The following is a 27,181-nucleotide window of genomic DNA, read 5'->3' on the forward strand; positions in this document are numbered from 1 at the left end:
ACAAATGAAGTGCGAGCACATATGTTTGCAAACACAGACAATTACTCTTGTCATATAATATGAAATCTATACCTCTTTGAAGATGCTTTGTCCACGAATACAAAGACCACCATCTCTTTTCATGAAAATGTCATCTTTAATTAGATGTATTTAAATAACTTTTTCAAGCAAACTTTTTCAACCACACTATTATAGCTATTCAGCACTCTCTCTCTATGTATATATACCAAACCTGACTCCTGAAAGGTTACATGAAAATGTATTACCAAATCAGAATCCGTGCCCTATTGACATCCCTGGCTATTTGAATACAGCCATGACAAGCTCAACAAAGAGTCTAAAACCGAAGCAAATGATATCTATAGTTCATTCTTTTTTATTTTTAGACTACCACATGCCTCTGATACATGTAGAGTCTCCAACTGCTTCTTTTCACCTGACAGTGAGGCAAAGGTGGGAGTAAGTCACACTTGTGCAAGTCACAAGCAAGTCTCAAGTCTTAACCTTCAAGTCTCAAGCAAGTCCCATGTCACTGTGTTTAGACTCAAGCAAGTCAAGTCGAGTCACTAGTAAACGTCAAGCAAGACAAGTCAAGTCATTGCTCAGGTCAAGCAAGTCACAAGTCAAGTCACCATGAAAGAAGTGCTTAAAACAAGAGAGAAAGAGGCACAGGCAAGCCATGTCATGAGAAAACTGCACTTGTTAGTGAGTTAGTTAGTTTCTACAACTAGGGATGGGCATGGTTAGGATTTTATCAATACCAATACCACTATTGATACTGCTTATCAATACCAATACTTATCAATACTCTTATCGATACTTCCTAATTTGGAGTGCAAAATACATGTTGTTAAAATAATTATCAGTACTACTTTTATATTCGTTTGGGCAAAAAATATTTAACAAAATAGTTCTGTTGATAAAATGAAACATTGTTTTCTGAGACAAGACATGATGCTGGGACCAATGGTATAGATACTGTAAATGTAATGTGTATCAAGAGAATGTTTAGTTATTTAAAAAAGGGACGGTAAACCATCCTTTATTATTATGATAAAACTGAAAGATGTGTTACCAAAGTTATCTTTGTAGGTCATGTTATATACTATATTTTACAGTTTAGAATTTTGCATTAAAGGTTGAAAGTTGAGCACAAGGGATAATAGTGCCAGTTTGGTTGAAGAAGTTATTTAAATACACTTGATTAAAGATTATATTTTTCATGGAAAGAAGTGGTGGTCTTTTTTATTTGAGAACACAGCATCTTCAAGAGGTATAGATTTCATATTATACAACATAAGAGTAATTGTCTGTGTTTGCAAATGTGTGATTCCACTTAATTTGGTACTCAAATGGCAAAGGAGTGTAAGGCAGGGCTGGAGATAAGTCTAACCATCAAGTTACACAAACAATTAATTCCTAGAGAGAGAGAGAGTAGGTGTGTGTGTGTGTGTGTGTTTTCTCAGAGTTAGGACTAAGATTCAGGGGTCAGGATTGGCCTGGTTTTTGAGCAGCTATTTGAAAGAAGCAACAGTAAGGGGTAGGCCTAAGTGTTATGGAAGTCTGACACTTGATAATAAATAAAACTTATACATAGTGATACAAGTATATTATTACACTATTGGCTCCTATTATTAAATTTTTAATGATTTTTTAAAACCCAGCTAATAATGTAATAACTTATTACATTATGTGCAAAAAGTTGTTGCGTTATTGGTTCAGAAATTTTATTACATTATTGGTAAGTTATTACATTATCGACTTTTATTACATTAAGAACGGAAAAATTATTACGTTAATTACATTAACGGTAGTTATTACATTATTGGCTGCTACACACGCCCCAACTAAAAAGTCAATATGAAGGGCAAATAATATGGCGGACATAGGTGTTCCCGATGGCAAAGTTGTAGAGTACGTTGAGATGCATAGGTCCATGAAGTTTTGTGTTGATCTAACTTATGGTGTGGGAGTTATGGCCTTTTACGCATGACCCTTTGTTATAGCCATAGGAACCCACCTACCAAATTTGGTTGCTCTGGGACGTACGGTTGCTGAGCCTCAGACACTTTTAGCGGAGAAAAAAATAAAAATAAATAAATAAATAATAATAATAATAATAATAATAATCCTAACAGATACAATAGGGTTCCACCAGCTTCGCTGCTTGGACCCCTAATAATCCTAACAAATACAATAGGGTTCCACCAGCTTCGCTGCTTGGACCCCTAATAATTGAAAGCAATAATACAATTAGCAGGGGAACGAGCAGGACACAAAACAGAAGTGCCGCCATCTGGCGGCCCAACAAGGAACAACAGAGACAGATACACACAACCATGACAAAAATAGCTATCAAAACTTGATTTAGATGTGTTGCATTAGAATTTTAAATGCATATATTTTACAATATTGCCAATATTTTCACAGGAAAGGAAAATTTTCTATAATGAAACATTCAATAAGTAATATTTGTGGAACATTCAGACCAACTAAGCGTTTATATACACACTGTACACTTTATGTAAATAGGAATCTCATAAAAAACACGTTTTCAACGTACAAAAATGCCAAGTTACTCAAAAGTATTGATATCAAAATGACGCCAAGTTACGGTACTACAAACAATATAGGCTATCTTGCCTCACCGAAATTTAATAACATGTATTCCAAAGCAATGCTACCCAATATTTCCTCAATTCTTTCAAGTCACTTGGCCCTGTGTGTATATAAGTGTGCAGTACATGGACAGGCCAAACATATGTGTGGATGGCTTTCTCACAGTCATGATTGATTGAATAGGCATCTATATGTCCAATTTGTATTGGTATGTATGTATTTTGGTGGCCAGCCTTTCTGTTGCGTGAATGATTGTATGTTTCTTGGTATAAATGTCTGTTCGTAAATGTGAATGTAACATGCTGCGAGGGAAATGTCACCATGGGGATAAAGAAGTTCTCTATGTATGTATGTACAATATGTATTTTACATGTATTTATTGTACGTAGCAAATATACAATCACTTGTACATTTAGTCAAATTCAGTTCAGAAGCAAGTATAAACATATGTTTTCTGGAGAAATATTCTACATGAATTTCCATGTGTTCCATGAGGCAATACGAAATATTTGACACTTTGATCTGACACAACGTTTGCATGACATTGTAATATGGTAAGATTACAAAACACAGGGCCAAGTGACTTGAAAGAATTGAGGAAATATTGGGTAGCATTGCTTTGGAATACATGTTATTAAATTTCGGTGAGGCAAGATAGCCTATATTGTTTGTAGTACCGTAACTTGGCGACATTTTGATATCAATACTTTTGAGTAACTTGGCAGTAACAACATGCGAAGTGACCCTGTAAGAAACGGTTGTGGATTATGGCTATCATTGTGTGAATCTACTGGTGGAGAAAAACAGAGACTTTTCAACATCTTCCGTTTTGTGCTTCACGGAAACTTGGCTGTGTGGATCGATACCGGACTCTGCGCTGCAGCTGGCAGGCTTTCAGCTATTCAGAGCGGATCGCGACACAGAGCGCTCCGGCAAAATGAAAGGTGGAGGTATTTGTTTTTATACAAACAGTGGCTGGTGTAAAGATGTTACAGTGATTATGCAGCACTGTTCTCCTGTTCTGGAAACTTTTTTCATCAACTGCAAACCCTTCTACTCCCCCCGCGAGTTCGCTTCATTCATTCTGGTCGGTGTTTACATTCCACCGCAAGCCCTCGTGCAGGAGGCACAGCGTACGCTCGCCGACCAGATACTGTGTGTGGAGCGGACAAACCCGGACTCTTTCGTTATCGTCCTCGGCGACTTTAACAAAGGGAATCTCAGCCACGAACTGCCTAAATACCACCAGTTGATTAAATGCCCGACCAGAGAGGAGAACACTTTAGATCACTGCTACAGTACAATCAACCGTGCCTATCACGCCGTCCCCCGCGCTGCACTGGGACACTCTGACCACATCATAGTCCACCTGATTCCTGCATACAGGCAGAAATTAAAACTCTGCAAACCTATTGTGAGGACATCTAAGAAGTGGACCAGTGAAGCTATGGAGGATCTTCGCACGTGCTTGGACTGCACTGACTGGGATGTTTTCAGGACTGCTACCATCAGTCTGGATGAGTACACAGAGGCTGTGACATCATACATCAGCTTCTGTGAGGACAGCTGTGTACCATCACGCACCAGGGTTATCTACAACAATGACAAACCCTGGTTTACAGCTAAACTCAGACAGCTAAGGCTGGCAAAGGAGGAAGCATTTAGGAGTGGGGACAAGGACCGGTTTAAAGAGTCTAATTACAGGTTTAGCAAGGCGGTGAGAGATGCTAAACGACTGTACTCTGAGAAACTCCAACAGCAGTTCTCAGAAAACAACTCGGCCTCTGTCTGGAAGGGCCTCAGACAGATCACCAACTACAAACCGAAAGCCCCCCACTCCACTAATGACTTGCGCCTGGCCAACGACCTGAATGAGTTTTACTGCCGATTTGAAAGACAATGGGACAGTCCTGACACCATCCCCCGTGAACCCAGCTCCAGACCACCAGCTCCTCCTCCCCCATCTCAGCAGGATCCCGGGCCTCTCTACAATCACCCACCTCAGAGGCCCCCTCCCCCTCCCCTATCACAATGACGACTCTCTCCCTCCTGGAGAGGGACGTTAACAGACTATTCAAGAGACAGAACCCCCGCAAAGCAGCTGGACCAGACTCTGTCTCTCCCTCCACCCTGAAGCACTGTGCCGATCAGCTGTCTCCGGTGTTCACAGACATTTTTAACACCTCACTGGAGACATGCCACGTACCAGCCTGCTTCAAGACCTCTACCATTATCCCCGTCCCCAAAAAAACAAGGACCGCAGGACTCAATGACTACAGACCCGTCGCCCTGACCTCTGTGGTAATGAAGTCTTTTGAGCGCCTTGTACTGTCCCACCTCAAAACCATCACGGACCCACTCCTGGACCCCCTGCAGTTCGCATACAGAGCCAACAGGTCTGTGGACGATGCTGTAAACATGGCCCTCCACTTCATCCTCCAGCACCTGGACACTGCAGGAACCTATGTCAGGATCCTGTTTGTGGACTTCAGCTCCGCCTTCAATACCATCATCCCGGCTCTACTACAGGACAAGCTCTCCCAGCTGCACGTGCCTGACTGCACCTGCAGGTGGATCACCGACTTCCTGTCTGACAGGAAGCAGCACGTGAAGCTGGGGAAACACGTCTCCGACTCCCGGACCATCAGCACCGGCTCCCCTCAAGGCTGCGTCCTTTCTCCTCTACTCTTCTCCCTGTATACCAATAGCTGCACCTCCAGTCATCAGTCAGTCAAGCTCCTGAAGTTTGCAGACGACACCACTCTCATTGGGGATGAGTCTGCCTACAGGAGAGAGATTGAACATCTGGTGTCCTGGTGCAACCATAACAACCTGGAGCTCAACGCCCTAAAGACAGTAGAGATGGTAGTGGACTTCAGAAGGAACGCAGCCCCACCCGCCCCCATCACCCTGCATGACTCCCCAGTCGACACTGTGGAGTCCTTCTGCTTCCTGGGCACCATCATCACCCAGGACCTCAAGTGGGAGCTGAACATCACCTCCCTCACCAAGAAGGCTCAGCAGAGGATGTACTTCCTGCGGCAGCTGAAGAAGTTCAACCTGCCAATGACAATGATGGTGCACTTCTACACTGCCATCATTGAGTCCATCCTCACCTCCTCCATCACCATCTGGTACGCTGCTGCCACTGCCAAGGACAAGGGCAGACTGCAGCGTATCATTCGCGCCGCTGAGAGGGTGTTTGGCTGCAATCTCCCATCCCTCCAGGACCTGCACACCTCCAGGGCCCTGAGGCGGGCAGGAAAGATTGTGGCCGACCCCTCCCACCCTGGACACAAACTCTTGCAAACACTCCCCTCCGGCAGGAGGCTGCGGTCCATCAGGACCAAAACCTCACGTCATAAGAACAGTTTTTTCCCGACTGCAGCTGGCCTTATCAACAAGGCCCGGGACCCCCACTGATGCCACTGTCACTGTACTGTTATCCTGACCCCCACGGACACCAACAGACAGCACCTGTACTTAAAACCACTTTATCCCCTTGCACTATTGTTATTGTTTTGCACTATGTTTATGTTATGTTATGTTATGTCTGTTATGTTTTTTACTGCACTATTGTTCATCTTACTCTATTTATCTTATTTTATGTTCACTGTTACGCACCACCTGACCAAAACAAATTCCTTGTATGTGTAAACCTACTTGGCAATAAACCCGATTCTGATTCTGATTCTGATTTGTACAGTCTGAAGAGCGTGTACGTTTAGCAGTTTCGGTTTGCTATATATGTAAAACAGTGGCTGTGACAAATGGTGCGGTTGCGTAATTGTGAACGCATCAGAAAAGGTTAAATATGGCAGGGTGTAGCTATGTAGGCTACTCACGGATTTGACGGGCATCCAACGAGCCTTGATTGACAAAAGAATCAGCAAGCCCGTAGAATTAGAGCTGCCTAGGTCGCAACTTGTGTACCCTTCTGTCCTGCCCCGTTGTCTGTTATTTCGTGAAGGTGCACTTTTAGTGTTTGTAAGGTTTATAAGGCATTTTGATAGGCTTATCTGCAGGGAGGAATCCTCTTTGTTGTTTTGTTAAGCTAGAACCGGAAAAGTTGATAGTGGAGAATAGGAGCAGACGCATATGTCCCAGCAGGCTTTGCATATGAGAAAATAACAAGTGTGAGATAAATTAGGCGAAATGATGAAATTGCATAGTTGAAACAACATGTTTTTTTAGCAGAATGGGCATGTAGGTGAAGGTTGACATGATCACAGACTATAGTGCGAAGTAAATGAAGTGACCATGAGCGAGCTTAGTTTCCTTATCAAATGGTATATATAACAGTCTGTATTTAACATTTGTTGTTGAAGTGGAGGGTTAAATAACGTGCGCAATCTATTGCACTGATGTGTTTTTCTCATGTTCAGTGCTAGTAGTTATACTTATGAGTGAATCATGATTTTAAATGTAATGTTTTAATGCGGAGTTGCAGAACGTACATACGTAGTAATTGTTTGTAGCCTATGTGGCTAGATAGAGAACAGGGCGAGGTAACATGAATGTAGAAACGTGGCGTTTGCTGATATGAAGGTTTTGTACGGTAGCCAAGTTAAGAAATATAGTTAGTGAAAATGGCACAGTGGTGAACTGGTGTAACTTTTTAATAAAAGGAATACATTTGCGTCATGAAATGCATATGGGTGGCCGTGAGTGAGTTTTGGTAAAGCAAATATAAGCGTAAGAAAATGTTAGTGTAAAAGAGGAAATGATCTGCCTGAGGGCGAGTCGGGATTCAAGCCTTCAACCGGAGGTTTACCAGTCTGTGACTTCGTTAGTGCAGCACCATGCCATAGCTATGCAATGCGTGAAATATCATTAGCAAACCTGCCGGTGGTTTTAAAGAAGAACACAGGCCAGTAAGCACAGAAGAGCTCCCGTTGAATCCATATGGCTTAGCAATATTGTAGCCGGTTAATAACTGAACGTACAGGCGGGTAGATATGGTGCAAAAGCAATAATTGATAAGTAGTAGACAATAATTTGTGAGGGTCGAAGCAGGTTAAAGAAACGTGTTCCTAGCTGGGCTTGAACTCTACGACCCCGTGTTCCCAAGACTGTAACCTTGCCCACTAGGCCACAGGCAGACTAGCTGTTTAGACTGCGGAGTTGCAGAACATACATACGTAGTAATTGTTTGTAGCCTATGTGGCTAGATAGAGAACAGGGCGAGGTAACATGAATGTACAAACGTGGCGTTTGCTGATCAGAAGGTTTTGTACGGTAGCCAAGTGAAGAAATATAGTTAGTAGAAATGGCACAGAGGTGAACTGGTGTTACTTTTTAATAAAAGGAATACATTTGCCGTCATGAAATGCATATGGGTGGCCGTGAGTGAGTTTTGGTAAAGGAAATATAACCGTAAGAAAACGTTTGTGTAAAAGAGGAAATGGTCTGCCTGGGGGCGAGTCGTGATTCAACCTTAAACCGGAGGTTTATCAGTCTGTGACTTTGTTAGTGCAGCACCATGCCATAGCTATGCAATGCGTGAAATATCATTAGCAAACCTGCCGGTAGTTTTAAAGAACACAGGCCAGTAAGCACAGAAGAGCTCCCGTTGAATCCATATGGCTTAGCAATATTGTAGCCGGTTAATAACTGAACGTACAAACGGTAAGTCATAATGCATATGGCATAGCAATATTGTATAGCCGGTTAATAACTGAACGGTGAACGGCAGGTAGATATGGTGCAAAAGCAATAATTGAGAATCATAGACAATTATCAGTGAGGGTAAAAGCAGGTTAAAGAAACGTGTTCCTAGCTGGGCTTGAACGTACGACCCCGTGTTCTGAAGACTGTAACCTTGCCCTGTAGGCCACAGGCGGACTAGCTGTTGAAACTGGAAATGTTTCAGAGTAAAAAGGTATGGGTATTTTGCGTGTGTATGCGCGTTTTTGATTGGGTCGTGTAGGTGAAGATTTGGCTGGTGTCAGTGAAATGTCCAATGGGGAGACATGTTGTTAGTGGGAAAGGCGGCAGGAAAAATAAGAATGAGAAGAAGAAGAAGAAGAAAGAGAAGAAGAAGAAGAAGGAGAAAACGCAAAATCCCCTTAGTTTGGGGCTTTATTGTGTGGACATGTGAAAGTTGTTTATGAGTTCTGTTTGTTGAAATGGGGTCAGAATGTACAGAATTTAATGTTTTTAAGGGCTGAGTGTCTGTGGCTGTTGTGGTTATTTCTGTGGGGAACCCTGAAAAGTGCTAAACTCTCGGTGCTGTATAGGTATGGTGCATGCCCCCGCCAAGGCGTAACTTGGCGGGATGGCATACCTGCCATCCCAATAACTTGGCGGGATGGCATACCTGCCATCCCAATTAATGCTTTCAATTATTTTATTATTGTTTCTGATTGTGTCTCGTTGTTCCCACCCTGTCCAGGTTTGATTGTTAATTGTGCCCTCCTGTGTCTTGTTGGTTCTGAGTCTATTTAAGTCCTTTGTTTCCTTGACTCGGGTGCTGGTTCCTTGTGTTTCTGTTTGTGTTTCTGCCTGCGTTCCTGCTTGTGTGTGTTCCGCCTGCCCATATACTGTCCTGCCTGTGTTCCGCCCTGCCTGTGTTCTGTTCTGTTTATTTCAGTTCTTAAGTATCTTTTTGTGTTTGTGGTTTTGCCCCTCGTGGCGTTTTGTTTGTTCCCTGTTTTTTTATTTTTATTAAGTAAAGTCTTTGTTTGAATTTTCCTTTTGGAGTCTCCCGTGTTTTTTTACTCTGCGCCTGGGTCCAACCCCCCGAACCCCTGACATTAATGATGTCATTAATAAACATGCAGTCATGATATGCACCCACAGTGATGTTCTTTATGATTCATAAAGAGCGTATTTGCTTATACACAATATAAACTGTGACCTGTATTGTTATGGGTTTATGCATATTTGTTATTGGTGTGGGTGCCTTCAGGAGAAGAGCAGTCTCTAGTGGAAGAAGAGAGGACCAGCCAATCCAAATTCCGTCATTATACATTCAATGAGAAAACAAAAATATAAACAGATTTACTGAGGTCTGTTTTTCTTTTTAAATGGAAACCCAAACCTACACAGAAATGTGCTGGCTTTACTTTTACTTTGTTTTCCATGATAATATACCTCAACCAGGACAAATAAGCAAGTACTCTAGTTAAATTCTATTTATTTCTTAAGATATAACTGGAACGTATTCAAGTGTGTTTAAAAATATGTGGTAACTTCATGAGCCTTATTTCTGAGACAATATAATGCATCAAAAATTACTGTTACTGATCAAAATTCTCCAGTTATACTGATGGAAGCAGTCTGCTGTTTTTGTTTTCCACCAGAAGGGGGCAGCAGTGCTCCTCATAACGGATATTCTGATCCCCTGAATTTATCTTGTTTTGCTTCTTCTTCTAACTCCCAGAGATTTAAACAAATTCAGTCCATGGCATTTCCTATAAAAGCCACTGAGAATTATCTACTCAGCACAGGAGCATCACCTATTTGACAGAGAGGGAGATCTGTGCATGACAGTGGGAACGTTTGTAGTATTAGCAATGTTGTTGGGAACTTTATCTTGTAAGTGAGCATAGTGTATTCATATTTTACTTTAATTTACAATTATCCAGTTTAAAGTTTTACTTTTAAATATAATTGAATTATTTCTTTATTAGTGATTGCTGCTTGTGTGAATAATTATATAATTTACTGATATATTAATGAATCCAACTATCTTTTTTAAATTTCTGTATCCACAGATGGTTACTGTGTTGAACTCACGCAGCCAGGCTCTATAGTTGTAAAACCAAGACAGCCATTATCTGTCTCCTGTAAAGTCTCTGGGTATTCCCTGACTGATAGCGGCTATGGTACAGCCTGGATTCGATAGCCAGAAGGGGAAGCACTGGAGTGGATTGGAACCATATGGTGGTATTGTCATGGTCCTGTTTTCCTGTCTGTGTTTCCACTGTTGGGCCGCCAGATGGCGGCACTTCTGTTTTGTGTCCTGCTCCCCCCCTGTTAATTGTATGATTGTTTCATTGTCTCGTTATCCCATCATTGTTCCCACCTGTCTTATCCCCTCCTTCTGGTTTGATTGTTTTTTGAGTTCACCTGTGTCTTGTTACCCCTGTCTATTTAAGTTCTCTGTTCCCTTGACTCGGGTGCTGGTTCCTTGTGTTTGTTCCCGACTAGCGTTTGTTGAGACCCATTGTACCTGCCTGCGTTTGTTACCCGTTTGTGTTTGTTCCCGACTAGCGTTTGTTGAGACCCATTGTACCTGCCTGCGTTTGTTACCCGTTTGTGTTTGTTCCCGACTAGCGTTTGTTGAGACCCATTGTACCTGCCTGCGTTTGTTACCCGTTTGTGTTTGTTCCCGACTAGTGTTTGTTGAGACCCATTGTACCTGCCTGCGTTTGTTACCCGTTTGTTTGTTCTGACTTATGTTTTGTTTCAGACTGAATATACCTGCCTGTGTTTTGTTTGACCTGTCCTTGTGCTCTGTTTGACCTGCCCTTGTCCTCTACCTGCCTGTGTTCTGCCCTGCCCATGTTTGTGAGTTCCTCTTGTTTTCTGTTTTATTTAGATATTTTGTGAGTTGGTGTTTTTGCCCTTCGTGTCCTTTTCTGTTCCCTGTTTGTTTGCCCTGTAAGTAAAGTCTTTGTTAATTTTCCCCTTTTTGAGTTTCGTGTTTTTCCACTCTGCGCCTGGGTCCCAGCACCCGTACCGTTACAGGTATGAAGACATTCCTTTTAAAGATTCACTAAAGAACAAGTTCATCTCCAGAGACACCTCCAGCAGCACAGTGGCTTTGCAGCGGAGCAGCCTGCAGACTGGAGACTCAGCTGTGTATTACTGTGCCCGAGACCCACAGTGTAGTAAAGCAACACTAAAGCTGTACAAAAACACATCACACTGTGTCACCACTGAACACACACACTCTACCTGCATGTATTGCACACTGGCCTCATATTCACCATTACATATTGATAAAATTTAATGTTGAATAAATTATTTTTGACTTCAACTTTTAGAAATCCTTTCTTTCATCAGCATTAAAAGAGAAACATTCAATTAAATCATCATATGGGGTTCAATCTACATTCATCGTTCTTTTCAATTTAAATGCAGCGTTTGTTTATTGTTCACATACTGCAATGTGTTTGGTAAGTTACATTTGGGTGATGCTGAATGCTGCTCACATGAGTCAAAGTTGTGTCTGAACCAGCAATTAAGACCCTACAGTTCCTGAATCTGTCAGTCACACACTAAAGGCCCTGAACAAAGCTCCTGCTAGGGCTGGTCACCTGCTTCCCCCCAACTCAGTGAAGGTCTCCTAGAAGCACGTGAGGGATGTTACAGCATCGCTGGAAAACTGTTTGAAACACATCAGCCAGCAGCCTGTCTTTGGCCCACAGAGGGGACACTGTGACCTCTGTGCAAAGGGTGTGTCCTGTGGAATTGTGGGAAGTCTGAGACTTTCCCAGGACATGTAATTAGCATCATTGGATTTGTAACACAGTATATTCTCTGATGTGTTACAGTTTGTGGTCCTAAAACCCAGAAGTGAGTTTGCATATTTGAGCCATGGTATCTCTCAGCAGATTTCCAATACTTTTTCCCATACAAATTTTGATTTATGCGTAAAATAAGATCCATGGTTAACATAAAATTAATGGAGCTTCAAGTTTAGTTCTACAACATAAATAACATATCCTTTTAATATCTCAGCCGTGATTTTCAAAGCTGATACATCTCAAAACCATTCTGTGCTCTGTGTAACTAAAACAGGAGCCTTGTATGCTTTAATGTGGAGGGTGCTTGTGCAGTACTATGAGAAGTGTGCATGCACACAGTGATCACCAAAGCTGGTAATGCACACAGGTAATGTGCCTGTAGACCTACCTCTGTGTCCCCACACCTGCACATCAGCACTGCAGCTGAAGCAGGTTCTTCCTTGGAAGCCAGTCACACTGTTACACCCGATAGTCCACACAGTACTACAGGAGAGCATGGAAGTGAAACGCAGTTATCACTTTTGAACTACTCCACCATTATCATCCATGGATATGTCAATTCATTTAAAACTATTTCATAAAGTGGTGTACGGATTCTCAACAAATAAAAGAAAATTCTGCGAAATAAAATGAAATCAATTTTATTTGCAAATAGTGCTTTTTCAGTGAGGACTGTCACAAAGGCATTAACAGCAGGAAAACTGGGCAAAAACCAGGCCTGAACACACAAAAAGCAAGTGAGCTAAAAAAAAAAAAAAAAAAACTACCAGGTGGGAAGAGAAACACTCAATTAACAAGATGGAAAGAAATCTCAGGAGGAACCTGGCTATAGAGAGAGAGCCCACCCCCTGCTGGCCCGCCCGATGTAAAGCAGAGGTAGAAAATGTGTAACAGAAAATTTAACAGGGGATCACAGCAAGTAATCAAATGGGCTGAGCAGGGTACAGCTGAGGTATTAAACCAGCTGATATAGTAGAAAGTACAAATGAAGGGGTGTATAATATGCAGTTCAGAGGGGTGAGGTGAGGCATCTAGAGCTGGTTGTGTCAAGGCCTGGGCTAAAATCAGAGGGGGGACAGGGCTGGGGCAGTCCCCGAACTCAGAAATCATGCTTGCATGTCATAACTTTCAATCGTTCTTTACCTTATAAATACTGTAAATAAATGTTCCTTATTTGCCATAGAAATTCGTATAATATTGAAACCCCATTCTTTACAGTAAAGTCCTTTTTATGCACTGCTCTTCTGCAAAATATGCAAATGTACTAAGCATTTCCTGACTGCTAACTGACATGCTACCTATGATATCTACAGAGGACTCACACAATGAAGAAAACAAGCTTGGTGGTGGATAGTTCGACATGCTTAAAGTATACTTCAGTTTGCTGGAATGTGTGTTTTATTGTGGAATGCATCACACATAATAAATGCAGTCAGTTGATTTCCCTGAGGGCTGTAGGTCAGGCAGCTTGATTCCTGTATGTACTGCTTTAATTGAATAATATGAACCTCTCCTGTGTTTGAACTCTCAGCCTGTTTTTACTCCTTTTATGTTCTATAACATTTCAGTTTGACAAGGGTAGATAATAACTCTATTTTTATACAGATTCTCTGTCTATATAATAAGTATTAGGGTAAGAAAATCTGTATCAATGTCATATAGATTTAATTTGCTGTAGTATTTTTTTTTCCAGGAATTGGTGAAAATAAGGGATGGATGTTTAAATGAACAGAAAACAAATCTCAGAAATGGGTTAAAGTTGAAAGTCATGGGCATTGATTACTGAATGTGTAGCTAATGCATGATTTTCATGTTTAATAATAAGACTTAAAGAAATATTTTGAATAGCAATAATTAAAATGATTCAATATAAATTCACAACGCCCTTTACTAAATTAGTTAGATTCATTTTGGAGTAATTATGTGAACCCACAACAATGCTGATTAATCATAATTTTTCAATGCATGTTTGGGTAAATTCATATTTAATTAACATTTTAAAACTATATTTTTGAAAGACAATGATTAAGTATTCACTAGGAACAACTACTATAATTTACACAATGTTTTTTTGAATCTGTAGTGTCTGTGAAATATTTAAAACAACCATGTCCCTGTAAAAATATCTGTAAAATTGTTTAGTAAAGTCTAAACTTTGTTGTTTCAAAATATACTATGATTGCAAATGACATTTTGTTTTCAAAGTAAATATGAATAATTATATTTTGTGCTGGTAATCACCTGACACTGCAGATAAATAACAGAAGAGGTGCTCTGTGAAAGAGCAGTAGGTTTTTGTTGTGGTGTAGATCACTGTGTATACTGGGGTGGCACTGTGGTTAAACGCTGTACAAAAACCTCATCTCTCTGAAAGTGTGTTATTTATGTTAAACTAAAGATGAAGAATCTGCACAAACAGCACGGTTCTGTGTTCCTGTGTGTTGCACATCATACAGGTGAATTACACAGCGAATATCTTCATTTATCAGCTAAATTAACAATATCTGGAATACAATTGTACTGGATACCTGCACGGATACTCAGCAAGACACAATGTGATATTCATAACTGTGTTAGTTATTTTTCTGCTCCAGTTTGATTATTGACAGAAACCATGATGAACGATAATGTATTTTAGGGGTTTGACAAAATTTGGAGTGCTACAGATTTTTCAAAATGTACATTTGAAGCCTTCCTGAGAAAGGACAGGTTTTTGTGCAGTCAGTTCCATGAAATACAGCACTGTGACTACTTTGACTACTGGGGTAAAGGCACTCATGTCACTGTTACCACAGGTAAGTCCTTCAAAATGATCTATATTCAATTTTACATGTTCTTTTCTTTTCAGTTTTAGCACTAAAACCTGTAGCCGTTGTACTGAACCTTTATAATGGTACATTATTTTTGTGAGAAAGCAAGACCTGCCTTAGATCTCTCTCTCTCTCTTCTGAGTTCTGAAAGAAAGTTTTGCTGCAATAATTTCTCTGTGTGTTTTTAGGGTTATTTTGTTTCTCTTTAGCACCGTGGGTTTCATTTTTAAGTTCACTAAATAAATCTAACTCAATTACGTCTGGTTAATGGCTTCATGACGAAGTGTAGCACAGTGTGTAAGGAACTGGGATTGTAACCGAAAGGTCGCAGGTTTGATTCCCGGGTAAGGACACTGCCGTTGTACCCTTGAGCAAGGTACTTAACCGGAATTGCTTCAGTATATATCCAGCTGTATAAATGGATACAATGTAAAATGCTAGGTAAAAATTGTGTAAGTCGCTCTGGATAAGAACGTCTGCTAAATGCCTGTAATGTAATGTATTCAGCTTCACTCACTTAGTAAAATTACAGAAAAAAGCTAGATTGACTTTCACGATCATTTTTTTTTTTTTTTGGCAGCTTAAATCATTCAGAAAGGTATTTAAGAAGCTGATAACATTTAATACAATAGCCTATATTTTTAAACATTTTTCGGGGAAGGCATATTATGACAGGAGCAGAGAGTATAAATCAAATTTCAGAGCAAGTTTGTTTCCTATAGGAAACAAAAACATATTTGCGCACAAAATTTTATTTGTAAAAGGTTTGTTACACGTAGAATACAACTTGTGTAAATACGAGGAATGAAACATCCACTACAACAACTGGTACTTGATTACTGGGGAAAGGGGGCATTGGCCACTGTCACATCAGGTAAGTCTGCAGTTATTTGGGTTTTAAATGATTTTTGTTCTGCAAATATACTGTGGCCTTTCATTATTCTAAAATGGAAAATGGACACGAAAATACAGAGCTGGGTTTAATGTACCAAACATTACAAGGCACGCTACATTCGTTGTAGCTGAATTTTGTGCGGTTTTATTTCATGTGTGGTTCGTTTTTAGTACTTTTTAGTGATTTATGAAATTAGGGAATTTTAGCTATGTTTCATTTCAAGAATTGTACTGAAATAAATAATTGATTACTGCAGCTTTGAATTACTCGTGAACGTCCGAATAATATTCGGCAAGTTGTTTCTATCTGTGAAGCGTCTTTCAAAGGACATTAAAAGAACACAGAGAAACATATTGGGCAAAAGATCACTGTATCGCGAAAGAAATGTCCAACGTCTTTGAGAGCTGCGCTCCGGTCACAAGACCGGGCTCGCAGAACCCGCAGACAACCGCAACAGAACAGATATACTGTGCATTTGAAATTAAGTATCTAGTTCTCCTTGAGGCTGAACACGGGATATCTCTTTAAAATACTTGGCTCAGTAATTCTAAACCATAACATTGCTCTTCACTATATCAAACAGCCGTGTTGTCAAAATGTTATGAAGGCAATCGTACTTAGGTCATACATTCCATTACTTTTCCTACTGTACTTTACATATAAAGAATGACACGTTGCTGTTGTTGTTTGCTGTTAGTTTCGTTTACAAACTGTAGGGAAATCACCATTGCACAGGTTGGCTACTTTTCAACACGCTAGTAGACAATAGTAAGCAACACCGTGCGCAATATTAACGCCGCGCTGTGAATAAAACAGTTGAACTCTGTGTTCATCATGTCCATCATTATGAGCTATTTCAGGCTTTAAAAAGTCTCATTGCATTATCCGCGAATGAACGAGACTCCCTATGTGCCTTGTGGCCCGTGTTATTTGAAAGTTCACTGAAAAAGTTTTTTTCGAACTTTAACTGGTGTCTAAATTAACTAGGCTTGTTTTGAAGATTAGTGATTCAGTTTATATATAGCTAGCACTAGGCTTACCATTAGCCTTATTTATTTATTTATTTATTTACTTACTTAGTTACTTACTTACTTACTTAGGTCCACACTCGGCTACTAGGAAAACTCACGCGATATGTAGCTTACAGTGTGTTTTTAAAAGTGGACATTGAACCGCAAACTGAGATGCATGATGTTCTAATAGGCCCATGTTGATTAATTACCCTAAATAAAGAAAACGCTAAATTTAGGGTAAATATGGGCCAATTAAAGTGAATAAAAATCTGTCAAATGTTAGTTCATCGACTATGGACACCAACTGCCTAGTGTGTTACTTTTTCATAAAATTGATGAGTGTGTTGCATAATATCATATATTATACTTTATAACATTTGTATAGTATCTGTATCACTTTGTTCAGTAACCAGTCCTCTTGATCACAACAGACATCTTGCGACTGTTTTGATTTTCAGACACACCGATTGCACCAACCTCCCTCTTCCCTCTGATGACATGCCCCACGGATCAGCTGACCCTGGCCTGCATTGCCGGCGGATTTTTTCCTTCTTCCTCCGTGACCTTCCAGTGGAAGGACACCAGCGGACAGCCCGTGTCTGACTTCACTGAGTACCCAGCAGTGCAGATCAGTGGGTCTAAATCCTACACAAGCGTCAGTCATCTCCGTGTAAATGCGGCAGAGTGGGATGCTAAGAAGACCTACAGTTGTTCCGTGAACCATTTGTCACAGGCCGGGGTAAAGGACGCCAGTTTCCAGAAACCAGGTATGGACACCAGGTGTACCTGGTATAGAGATATTAAATGTTTCAATATTGAGGTAGCCTAATATCACAATATGAAATCTGTCATATGCTCGCCTCAACAACAATCACTTTTAATGTCTCAATGACGTATACATGTGAATAATCAGCTATTTTTGGGCTGGTCTATCAGATGATTTCATCTGAGCCCTGCCGGTTCATTGACTATTAACACCAAATGCCTAGTTTATTACATTTTCATAAAGTTCATGAGTGTGTTGCATAATATAATGCATTATACTTTATAACATTTGTGTAGTAGGCTATGACTTTGTTCAGTAACCAGTCCTCTTGATCACAACAGACAGCTTGAGATAGGTAGGCTAACTCTTTTCTGTTACCTATTGCAATAATGGCATCAGTGGCATCAGTTCTCAAGCGCTAGTTTTCCTTTGTCTGTGTATCCTTAAAATAGGTACATATTTGAATCTGCAATTAGACATTTTACTTATTTGAGCTGAATTAGGGTTCAGTCAGTGATCCTACATTTTCTACTTTTTGTCGTTCAGTTATGCCCAAGTCACCAACAGTGAGCCTGCTGCTGGAACCCAGCGGCGCCAGTCCCCCAGACGCCCTTATCTGTGTCATACGGGACTTCTACCCCAAGAGCCTGACTGTGACCTGGAGAGTAAATGGTAAAACACTGACCGGATCATCCAACACCTGGCAATCAGAGAAGCAAGCCTCAGGACTGTACTCAGCCAGCAGCACTGTGAATGTGGACCGCACAAAATGGGACAGGAATGAAGAGTACACATGTGAAGTACTGCACCAGCAGGAAACCATCAAGCAGAAAACTTCCAGAGGTGAGAGCTCACACTGTATATTAACACTGGCATTCAACACTGCACATTGACACTGGTATTCCACGCTGTATATTAACACCGGCATTACATACTGTACACTTATGCTGGTACTCTACTATGTATGTTAGCACTGACATTCAACATTGTACACTTACACTGTTAATATTGTTAATATTGACAACAAATGAACAATGACAATCAAAATGTGCATTTACACTGGTAATATTCTCTGCATAGAAACACTGGAATTGTACTCTTTACACTGAAATTATTTGATTATCAGAAAAGTTTACTTAAGCCTTGAATTCCCAGTGAAATGAAATGATAATTAGGCAAATTTCTGACAGCAGTAAGATGTTAATTGAAAACTAAATCACGCTGCATACCCAGATAAAAGAACATATTCACTTTAATGGAAAATTATATTGTTGACAGGATAAAAAGCCTGGTTAATTTAGAGGCATACAAGAAAGTTTTAGCATTTGTAATATACCTTATCCAGTACACAGATTTTAATATTGCAGTCATTTTCTAGATTTCATTATTCTGTAGTCAGAGAGCATAGAGTTTGATATGGATAGTAACTGAGCCAGCCTTAGCTTGCTGTTTCCCCATGAGATCAGAGTGCCCTGCAAACACTGACAGCAGCTCTTTCTTTCCCTACTAATGAACAGACCAGTCCTTAGACACGCCCTGTCTGGAGGTGACCCTGAATCCCCCAAAGGCGAGAGAATTGTTTGTAGATAACCAGGCTGTGCTGGACTGCGTCATCACTGGGGGAGAGAGGGCAGCAGTGGAGGGAGCCAGCGTTACCTGGACACCGAGTGGAACGAGCAAAGAGAGTCAGATCACTCAACACGGACATGTGTTCAGGAAGACCAGCACTCTGACTCTGGGACAGGAACGCTGGTTCACCGAGCAAAATGTTCAGTGCTCTGTCCAACAGCAGAACAGCAAAAAGCCGGCCATCACAAAATCTTTCAGCCGGAACACCAGCGGTATGTTTCACACAAGATAAAACAATCTGGAACACCTGTGGCAAACAATGTCACTTTAATTTTTTTCAAATGACGCTGTTCAGTACTGCTATTGTTTAAAATAATATGGGATTAAATACAGAGAATAATAAGTTCCCTATAAAATATGCTACAGACAGAGAATGTAATCAGATTGTTGCCATTGTGAACGTTCAGTGTAAATCTTGGTTTTGTAACTGTGTTTTACAGGGTTAAAAGCTCCCAAGGTGGTTATAAACACACCCTCAGAAGAGGACAGTGAGTTTGTCTCCCTGGTCTGTGTAGTGACAGGCTTCTCTCCCCGGGACGTGTTTGTCATGTGGTCAGTGGATGGATCCTATGAAGAGGGCATCACCAGTGAGCCTGTGGAGAGCAATCATGGCAACTTCTCTGTCACAAGTTTTTTAGAAGTCCCGACAGCGAAGTGGAAGTCCCAGTCCAAAGTCGCCTGCAATGTGAAGCATGTTTCTGTGCCCAATGGAGCAGCCCCTCTCACAAAATCTGTGTCCAGAGCAACTGGTAATTCCATTGAATGCGACTAAATCTCCACACATAGAATGCCCTCGGTGAAAAAATCCCACAACTACTGCACACTGGCCTCATGCACACAGTCTAATGTTCAGTGATTACAGTGGTGCTACAGCCCTGTATGCAGCATAACAAAGTGTTGGGGCATCAGTGTTTAGCACCATCTTGTACCGTGATGTGATTGGTCACTATTGTCTGTAGGATTGCCAGGTGGTGGATATCTGTGGTTCTTGTTCACCTGGGGTAACTGACATCCTCCATTACCTGTTGTTAATTTAGAGGCACACAAGAAAGTTTTAGCATTTGGAATATACCTTATCCAGTACACAGATTGTAATATTGCAGTGATTTTCTAGATTTTATGATTCTGTATTCTGAGAGCACAGAGTTTGATATGGATAATAACTGAGCCAGCCTTAGCTTGCTGTTTACCCATAAGATCAGAGTGCCTTGCAAACATTGACAACAGCTCTCTCTTTCCCTGCCATTAAACAGACCCACCCTGTCTGGAGGTGACCCTGAATCCCCCAAAGGCGAGAGAATTGTTTGTAAATAACCAGGCTGTGCTGGACTGCGTCATCACTGGGGGAGAGAAGGCAGCAGTGGAGGGAGCCAGCGTTACCTGGACACCGAGTGGAACAAGCACCTCGAGTGAGGTCACTCAGCACGGACATGTGTTCAGGAAGACCAGCACTCTGACTCTGGGACAGGAACGCTGGTTCACCGAGCAAAATGTTCAGTGCTCTGTCCAACAGCAGAACAGCGATAAGCCGGCCATCACAAAATCTTTCAGCCGGAACAACAGCGGTATGTTTCACACAAGATAAAACAGTCTGGAACACCTGTGGCAAACAATGTCACTTTAATTTTTTTCAAATGACACTGTTCAGTACTGCTCTTGTTTAAAATAATATGGGATTAAATACAGAGAATAATAAGTTCCCTATAAAATATGCTACAGACAGAGAATGTAATCAGATTGTTGCCATTGTGAACGTTCAGTGTAAATCTTGGTTTTGTAACTGTGTTTTACAGGGTTAAAAGTTCCCAAGGTGGATATAAACACACCCTCAGAAGAGGACAGTGAGTTTGTCTCCCTGGTCTGTGTAGTGACAGGCTTCTCTCCCCGGGACGTGTCCGTCATGTGGACAGTGGATGGATCCTATGAAGAGGGCATCACCAGTGAGCCTGTGGAGAGCAATCATGGCAACTTCTCTGTCACAAGTTTTTTAGAAGTCCCGACAGCGAAGTGGAAGTCCCAGTCCAAAGTCGCCTGCAATGTGAAGCATGTTTCTGTGTCCAATGGAGCAGCCCCTCTCACAAAATCTGTGTCCAGAGTAACTGGTAATTCCATTGAATGCGACTAAATCTCCACACATAGAATGTCCTCGGTGAAAAAAAACCACAACGACTTCACACTGGCCTCATGCACACTGTCTAATGTTCAGTAATTACAGTGGTGCTACAGCCCTGTATGCAGCATAACAAAGTGTTGGGGCATCAGTGTTTAGCACCATCTTGTACTGTGATGTGATTGGTCACTATTGTCTGTAAGATTGCCAGGTGGTGGATATCTGTGGTTCTTGTTCACCTGGGGTAACTGACATCCTCCATTACCTGTTGTTAATTTAGAGGCATACAAGAAAGTTTTAGCATTTGGAATATACCTTATCCAGTACACAGATTGTAATATTGCAGTGATTTTCTAGATTTTATGATTCTGTATTCTGAGAGCACAGAGTTTGATATGGATAATAACTGAGCCAGCCTTAGCTTGCTGTTTACCCATAAGATCAGAGTGCCTTGCAAACATTGACAACAGCTCTCTCTTTCCCTGCCATTAAACAGACCCACCCTGTCTGGAGGTGACCCTGAATCCCCCAAAGGCGAGAGAATTGTTTGTAAATAACCAGGCTGTGCTGGACTGCGTCATCACTGGGGGAGAGAAGGCAGCAGTGGAGGGAGCCAGCGTTACCTGGACACCGAGTGGAACAAGCACCTCGAGTGAGGTCACTCAGCACGGACATGTGTTCAGGAAGACCAGCACTCTGACTCTGGGACAGGAACGCTGGTTCACCGAGCAAAATGTTCAGTGCTCTGTCCAACAGCAGAACAGCGATAAGCCGGCCATCACAAAATCTTTCAGCCGGAACAACAGCGGTATGTTTCACACAAGATAAAACAGTCTGGAACACCTGTGGCAAACAATGTCACTTTAATTTTTTTCAAATGACACTGTTCAGTACTGCTCTTGTTTAAAATAATATGGGATTAAATACAGAGAATAATAAGTTCCCTATAAAATATGCTACAGACAGAGAATGTAATCAGATTGTTGCCATTGTGAACGTTCAGTGTAAATCTTGGTTTTGTAACTGTGTTTTACAGGGTTAAAAGTTCCCAAGGTGGATATAAACACACCCTCAGAAGAGGACAGTGAGTTTGTCTCCCTGGTCTGTGTAGTGACAGGCTTCTCTCCCCGGGACGTGTCCGTCATGTGGACAGTGGATGGATCCTATGAAGAGGGCATCACCAGTGAGCCTGTGGAGAGCAATCATGGCAACTTCTCTGTCACAAGTTTTTTAGAAGTCCCGACAGCGAAGTGGAAGTCCCAGTCCAAAGTCGCCTGCAATGTGAAGCATGTTTCTGTGTCCAATGGAGCAGCCCCTCTCACAAAATCTGTGTCCAGAGTAACTGGTAATTCCATTGAATGCGACTAAATCTCCACACATAGAATGTCCTCGGTGAAAAAAAACCACAACGACTTCACACTGGCCTCATGCACACTGTCTAATGTTCAGTAATTACAGTGGTGCTACAGCCCTGTATACACAGCATAACAAAGTGTTGGGGCATCAGTGTTTAGCACCATCTTGTACCGTGATGTGATTGGTCACTATTGTCTGTAAGATTGCCAGGTGGTGGATATCTGTGGTTCTTGTTCACCTGGGGTAACTGACATCCTCCATTACCTGTTGTTAATTTAGAGGCATACAAGAAAGTTTTAGCATTTGGAATATACCTTATCCAGTACACAGATTGTAATATTGCAGTGATTTTCTAGATTTTATGATTCTGTATTCTGAGAGCACAGAGTTTGATATGGATAATAACTGAGCCAGCCTTAGCTTGCTGTTTACCCATAAGATCAGAGTGCCTTGCAAACATTGACAACAGCTCTCTCTTTCCCTGCCATTAAACAGACCCACCCTGTCTGGAGGTGACCCTGAATCCCCCAAAGGCGAGAGAATTGTTTGTAAATAACCAGGCTGTGCTGGACTGCGTCATCACTGGGGGAGAGAGGGCAGCAGTGGAGGGAGCCAGCGTTACCTGGACACCGAGTGGAACGAGCAAAGAGAGTCAGATCACTCAGCACGGACATGTGTTCAGGAAGACCAGCACTCTGACTCTGGGACAGGAACGCTGGTTCACCGAGCAAAATGTTGAGTGCTCTGTCCAACAGCAGAACAGCGATAAGCCAGCCATCACAAAATCTTTCAGCCGGAACAACACCGGTATGTTTCATACGAGATAAAACAATCTGGAACACCTGTGGCAAACAATGTCACTTTAATTTTTTTCAAATGACACTGTTCAGTACTGTTATTGTTTAACATAATATGGGGTTAAGTACAGAGTATAATAAGTTCCCTATAAAATATGGTACAGACAGAGAATGTAATCATATTTTTGCCATTGTGAACGTTCGGTGTTAATCTTGGTTTTGTAACTGTGTTTTACAGGGTCAACAGTTCCCAAGGTGGTTATATACACACCCTCAGAAGAAGAAGACAGTGAGTTTGTCTCTCTGGTCTGTGTAGTGACAGGCTTCTCTCCCCGGGACGTGTTCGTCATGTGGACAGTGGATGATGGATCCTATGAAGAGGGCATCACCAGTGAGCCTGTGGAGAGCAAAACTGGCACCTTCTCTGTCACAAGTTTGTTCAATGTCTCGACAGCGAAGTGGAAGTCCCCGTCCAACATCACCTGCAATGTGAAGCACTCTTCTATGGCCAATGGAGCAGCACCTCTCACAAAATCTGTGTCCAGAGCAACTGGTAATTCCATTGAATGCGACTAAATCTCCACACGTACAGTGCCCTTGGTGAAAAAATCCCACAACGACTGCACACTGGCCTCATGCACACAGTCTAATGTTCAGTAATTACAGTGGTGCTACAGCCCTGTATACACAGCATAACAAAGTGCTGGGGCATCAGTGTTTAGCACCATTTTGTACTGTGATGTGATTGGTCACTATTGTCTGTAGGATTGCCAGGTGGTGGATATCTGTGGTTCTTTTCCACCTGGGGTAACTGACATCCTCCATTACCCGTTGTTTCCTGTCATGTATGGTAGCTTCTCTTGGTCTGTTTGTTCATTTTGTTTGTTTGTTTTGCTTGTATCCCCATTAGCTGTTGCACGTGCAGCAATTACACAAAACATAAAAACATGACAGTTCAGGACAGTAATTGACAAAAATAGAACAGCAACAAAATCCGATATTTGCAAAGATTTTAAATAATTGTATTTGTGTGCTGTCACTGCTTCTTGTTATGCAAAGACGTGTATGACTTTCTGTACTGTGCTGTCATGTGCAATTTGTTTGCTCTTGTTGTTTGCTGCTGTAGATTTTCTTGTAGTTACTGTCTTGGTCATTGTCTGCTCATAGTAAAGCATCTTGCAGGAAGGGTGTGAAAATATAAATAAATATTAGTGCATATGAGTATTGTTGGGCATTCCTCCTTTAAGAATCAGGACCATGGACTCCTGATATCTGCATAAGAACCTGCCTATGACAGGTGCTATCTGGACTGCATGTGACAAGAAAATAGATTATCACTGGATCCTGTCTTTGGTTTAGCTTTACAAGATTGTACTATTCACCCAAGGAACATCATCAAGCTAAACTACCAACAAACAGCACAAACTCATCTCAGTGTAATACTGGTCTTGTTCACCCTTGTCTTGACAATGGGAGGTTCTCATTCAGGGCAGGTAATCTTCCGGAAAATATACAGTTATGTCTCTGCCACAAATTTCTAATCATATTCTGACTCATTACAAATGAAGTCACACCTCATTATATTTAATTTAAAAGAATGAACATTTGCGTAAATATTGTAGCAGCTCAAGTGAATATAATTGACACACTGCCATCAATGCTTATTTAAAAATTTTCTGATTCATTGCACATGCACAGAAAAACCACACCAGAGCATGAGGCAGCATTTCAAAATACTTTGATTGAACATTAAATTTAACAATAGTTATTTGATCTTTTCAAGTGATACAATAAGTCATTCAAATATCACACAATATGCCTAATTACAATTAAAATAGTTGAGAGTACAGAATTATCAAATAATGGGATCAATATGAACTAGTTTGGGCGCTTAAGATACTTTATTTGTCATCATTTTAAGCATGATTGCACATTCAGCTCTATGTTTCCTGTCTCTGTCAGGCTGATGTAAAGTGTCTCACTTTCTGTCAGAACAGTCTTGCCCAGGAGAGCTTTGGTGTTTTGTTTATATCAAGTAGTGTACTGTGCATGAGGCTGATAACAAAATGTATATTTGACTAAATGTACAGACATATTTCTGGACCACAGTAGGTCAGACCTGCTGTAGAGCATGAAGCATGTTTATGGGGACCTGGCCTGGGTGCTTAGAGTGTGTAAAAAGCAGATATATGTGGAAAGCTGCAACACAGTTTGGACAGAATGTGTGGTGTTACAGTCTCTATCCCCTCCTCCACATACACAAACACACACTTTCTCTCCCCCACTTTGTCTTTTCCAGAAACAGTATCAGCTCTGAATTGTAATGAGGAAGGTGAGGAAGAAGATGAGCTAGGCAGTCTGTGGTCCACCACCTCTTCCTTCTTCACCCTCTTCCTCTGCACTCTCATCTACAGCACCCTCCTCACTTTGATCAAGGTATTGCAGCTGTACTGTTTCACACTTGCCTGCGATGGCACAAACTTCTCTATCTCTCCAGTGCTTCCATTTTATCTATTATAGGCCAGAGGACAAATACGATCATGCCACTCTTGTTGGGTTGGTTACTCTAGGTACATAAAAATGATTATTCTAATTAAATTGGGGATATTGTGTTGTTATACACAGGAGATATACTGTTATACTGTAATAATACAGGATTTTGTGTTTTGCTAACAAGTGATAACCTTTGTTTTACATAAATAATTCTGGTTCAGTTATTTTGAGATTATTATTCTAGCAGTAATGGGGATATTATATTATATTATATTATATTATATTATATTATATTATATTATATTATATTATATTATATTATATTATATTATATTATATTTTATTATATTATATTATAGGATGGGTAGTTCTAATCAAAGAGGAGATAGTTTCATAGTAGTTATTCCAGTTATTCTGAAGAATATTTTACGTTAATGTGGTGTGTTGTTGTGGCTAAATGGTGATTGGTGTGAGCACCAGATATTTTTGTCCCTGTTGCGTATTTGAAAACCTATTTAAGCACCTATTTTAAAGTTGTATCTCTCTCTCTCTCTCTCTCTCTCTCTCTCTCTCTCCCTCTCTCCTTACAGATGAAGCAGTGATGTACTGTACAGTGCAACACATGGAAGATGGGGTGAAAGCTTATTTTTTGAATGTATTGATAGTTACATGTCAAAAGTGTGTTGTATAGAAGATTTTGTCATGTTTTCTTGAGCTGAATCTCTCTGTTTATTCAATTACTCCCCTGTGCCTATGTTTAGATTTCTTTCATCACCTAACGAGTGAAAATGTCTGTATTAAATCCTGTTTATACCAGTGTTTTCTGTGGACATCAGACCCACAGTGCAGTACATAATTGGCTGCAGTTTAGTCCTATGAGGAAAGGTTTTAGTTGGCAGTCCTGTACTCGACCCACTAAGCAAAAAAGAAGCACAGCTCTGGTGGATCCCGCCTGCAAATTTCTCCGCTACACCCATGACTGGAACTCCAGCACTGCTACCGTTGGAGCCGGCCTGTGTTCACTGCACATGAAGTGCACTCTTCTGTCCCACTGAGAGCTGAGCTGCCCTGGGGCCACAAAGTGAAAGAGCTCAGCAGAGCCGCTCTGGGGCCCCAGAGTGAAAGAGCTCAGCAGAGCCGCTCTGGGGTTCACAGACTGAAAGAGGTCAGCAGAGCCGCTCTGGGGCCACAGAGTGAAAGAGGTCAGCAGAGCCGCT

General features: G+C 41.2%; 2 protein-coding genes across 8 annotated transcripts in view; both read left to right on the forward strand.

Annotated features, from left to right (window-relative positions):
* The window catches only part of LOC118220446 (titin-like), a 435,810-nt gene that overhangs the window by 41,758 nt on the left and 366,871 nt on the right, over positions 1 to 27,181 (forward strand). The gene's annotated exons all lie outside the window — the stretch shown is intronic.
* Positions 14,377 to 26,875, forward strand: LOC118220448. 3 transcript variants are annotated; one of them, XM_035404326.1, is made up of 13 exons: positions 14,377 to 14,551; positions 17,272 to 17,580; positions 18,126 to 18,422; positions 19,097 to 19,420; positions 19,649 to 19,957; positions 20,462 to 20,773; positions 21,002 to 21,310; positions 21,815 to 22,126; positions 22,355 to 22,663; positions 23,170 to 23,481; positions 23,710 to 24,024; positions 25,771 to 25,907; positions 26,555 to 26,875. In XM_035404326.1, the coding sequence occupies exons 1-13, from the start codon at positions 14,494 to 14,496 to the stop codon at positions 26,564 to 26,566; spliced, it is 3,315 nt and encodes a 1,104-aa protein (XP_035260217.1). In that variant the 5' UTR covers positions 14,377 to 14,493; the 3' UTR covers positions 26,567 to 26,875. The 3 variants fall into 3 exon arrangements, with proteins under 3 accessions (XP_035260217.1, XP_035260218.1, XP_035260216.1); XM_035404327.1 differs by having other exon boundaries at positions 14,380 to 14,890; XM_035404325.1 differs by lacking the exon at positions 14,377 to 14,551 and adding an exon at positions 15,445 to 15,779.

Source organism: Anguilla anguilla, chromosome 2 (genome assembly GCF_013347855.1).
Source record: "Anguilla anguilla isolate fAngAng1 chromosome 2, fAngAng1.pri, whole genome shotgun sequence".
Taxonomy (NCBI): Eukaryota; Metazoa; Chordata; class Actinopteri; order Anguilliformes; family Anguillidae; genus Anguilla; species Anguilla anguilla.

Coding starts and splice junctions, on each gene's coding strand:
- LOC118220448 (XM_035404325.1), top strand. CDS start 15,710: ATGAAACATCCACTACAACAACTGGTACTTGATTACTGGGGAAAGGGG. Junction 22,664..23,169: donor ATCTGTGTCCAGAGTAACTG/GTAATTCCATTG, acceptor GCCATTAAACAG/ACCCACCCTGTCTGGAGGTG. Junction 23,482..23,709: donor TTTCAGCCGGAACAACACCG/GTATGTTTCATA, acceptor TGTGTTTTACAG/GGTCAACAGTTCCCAAGGTG.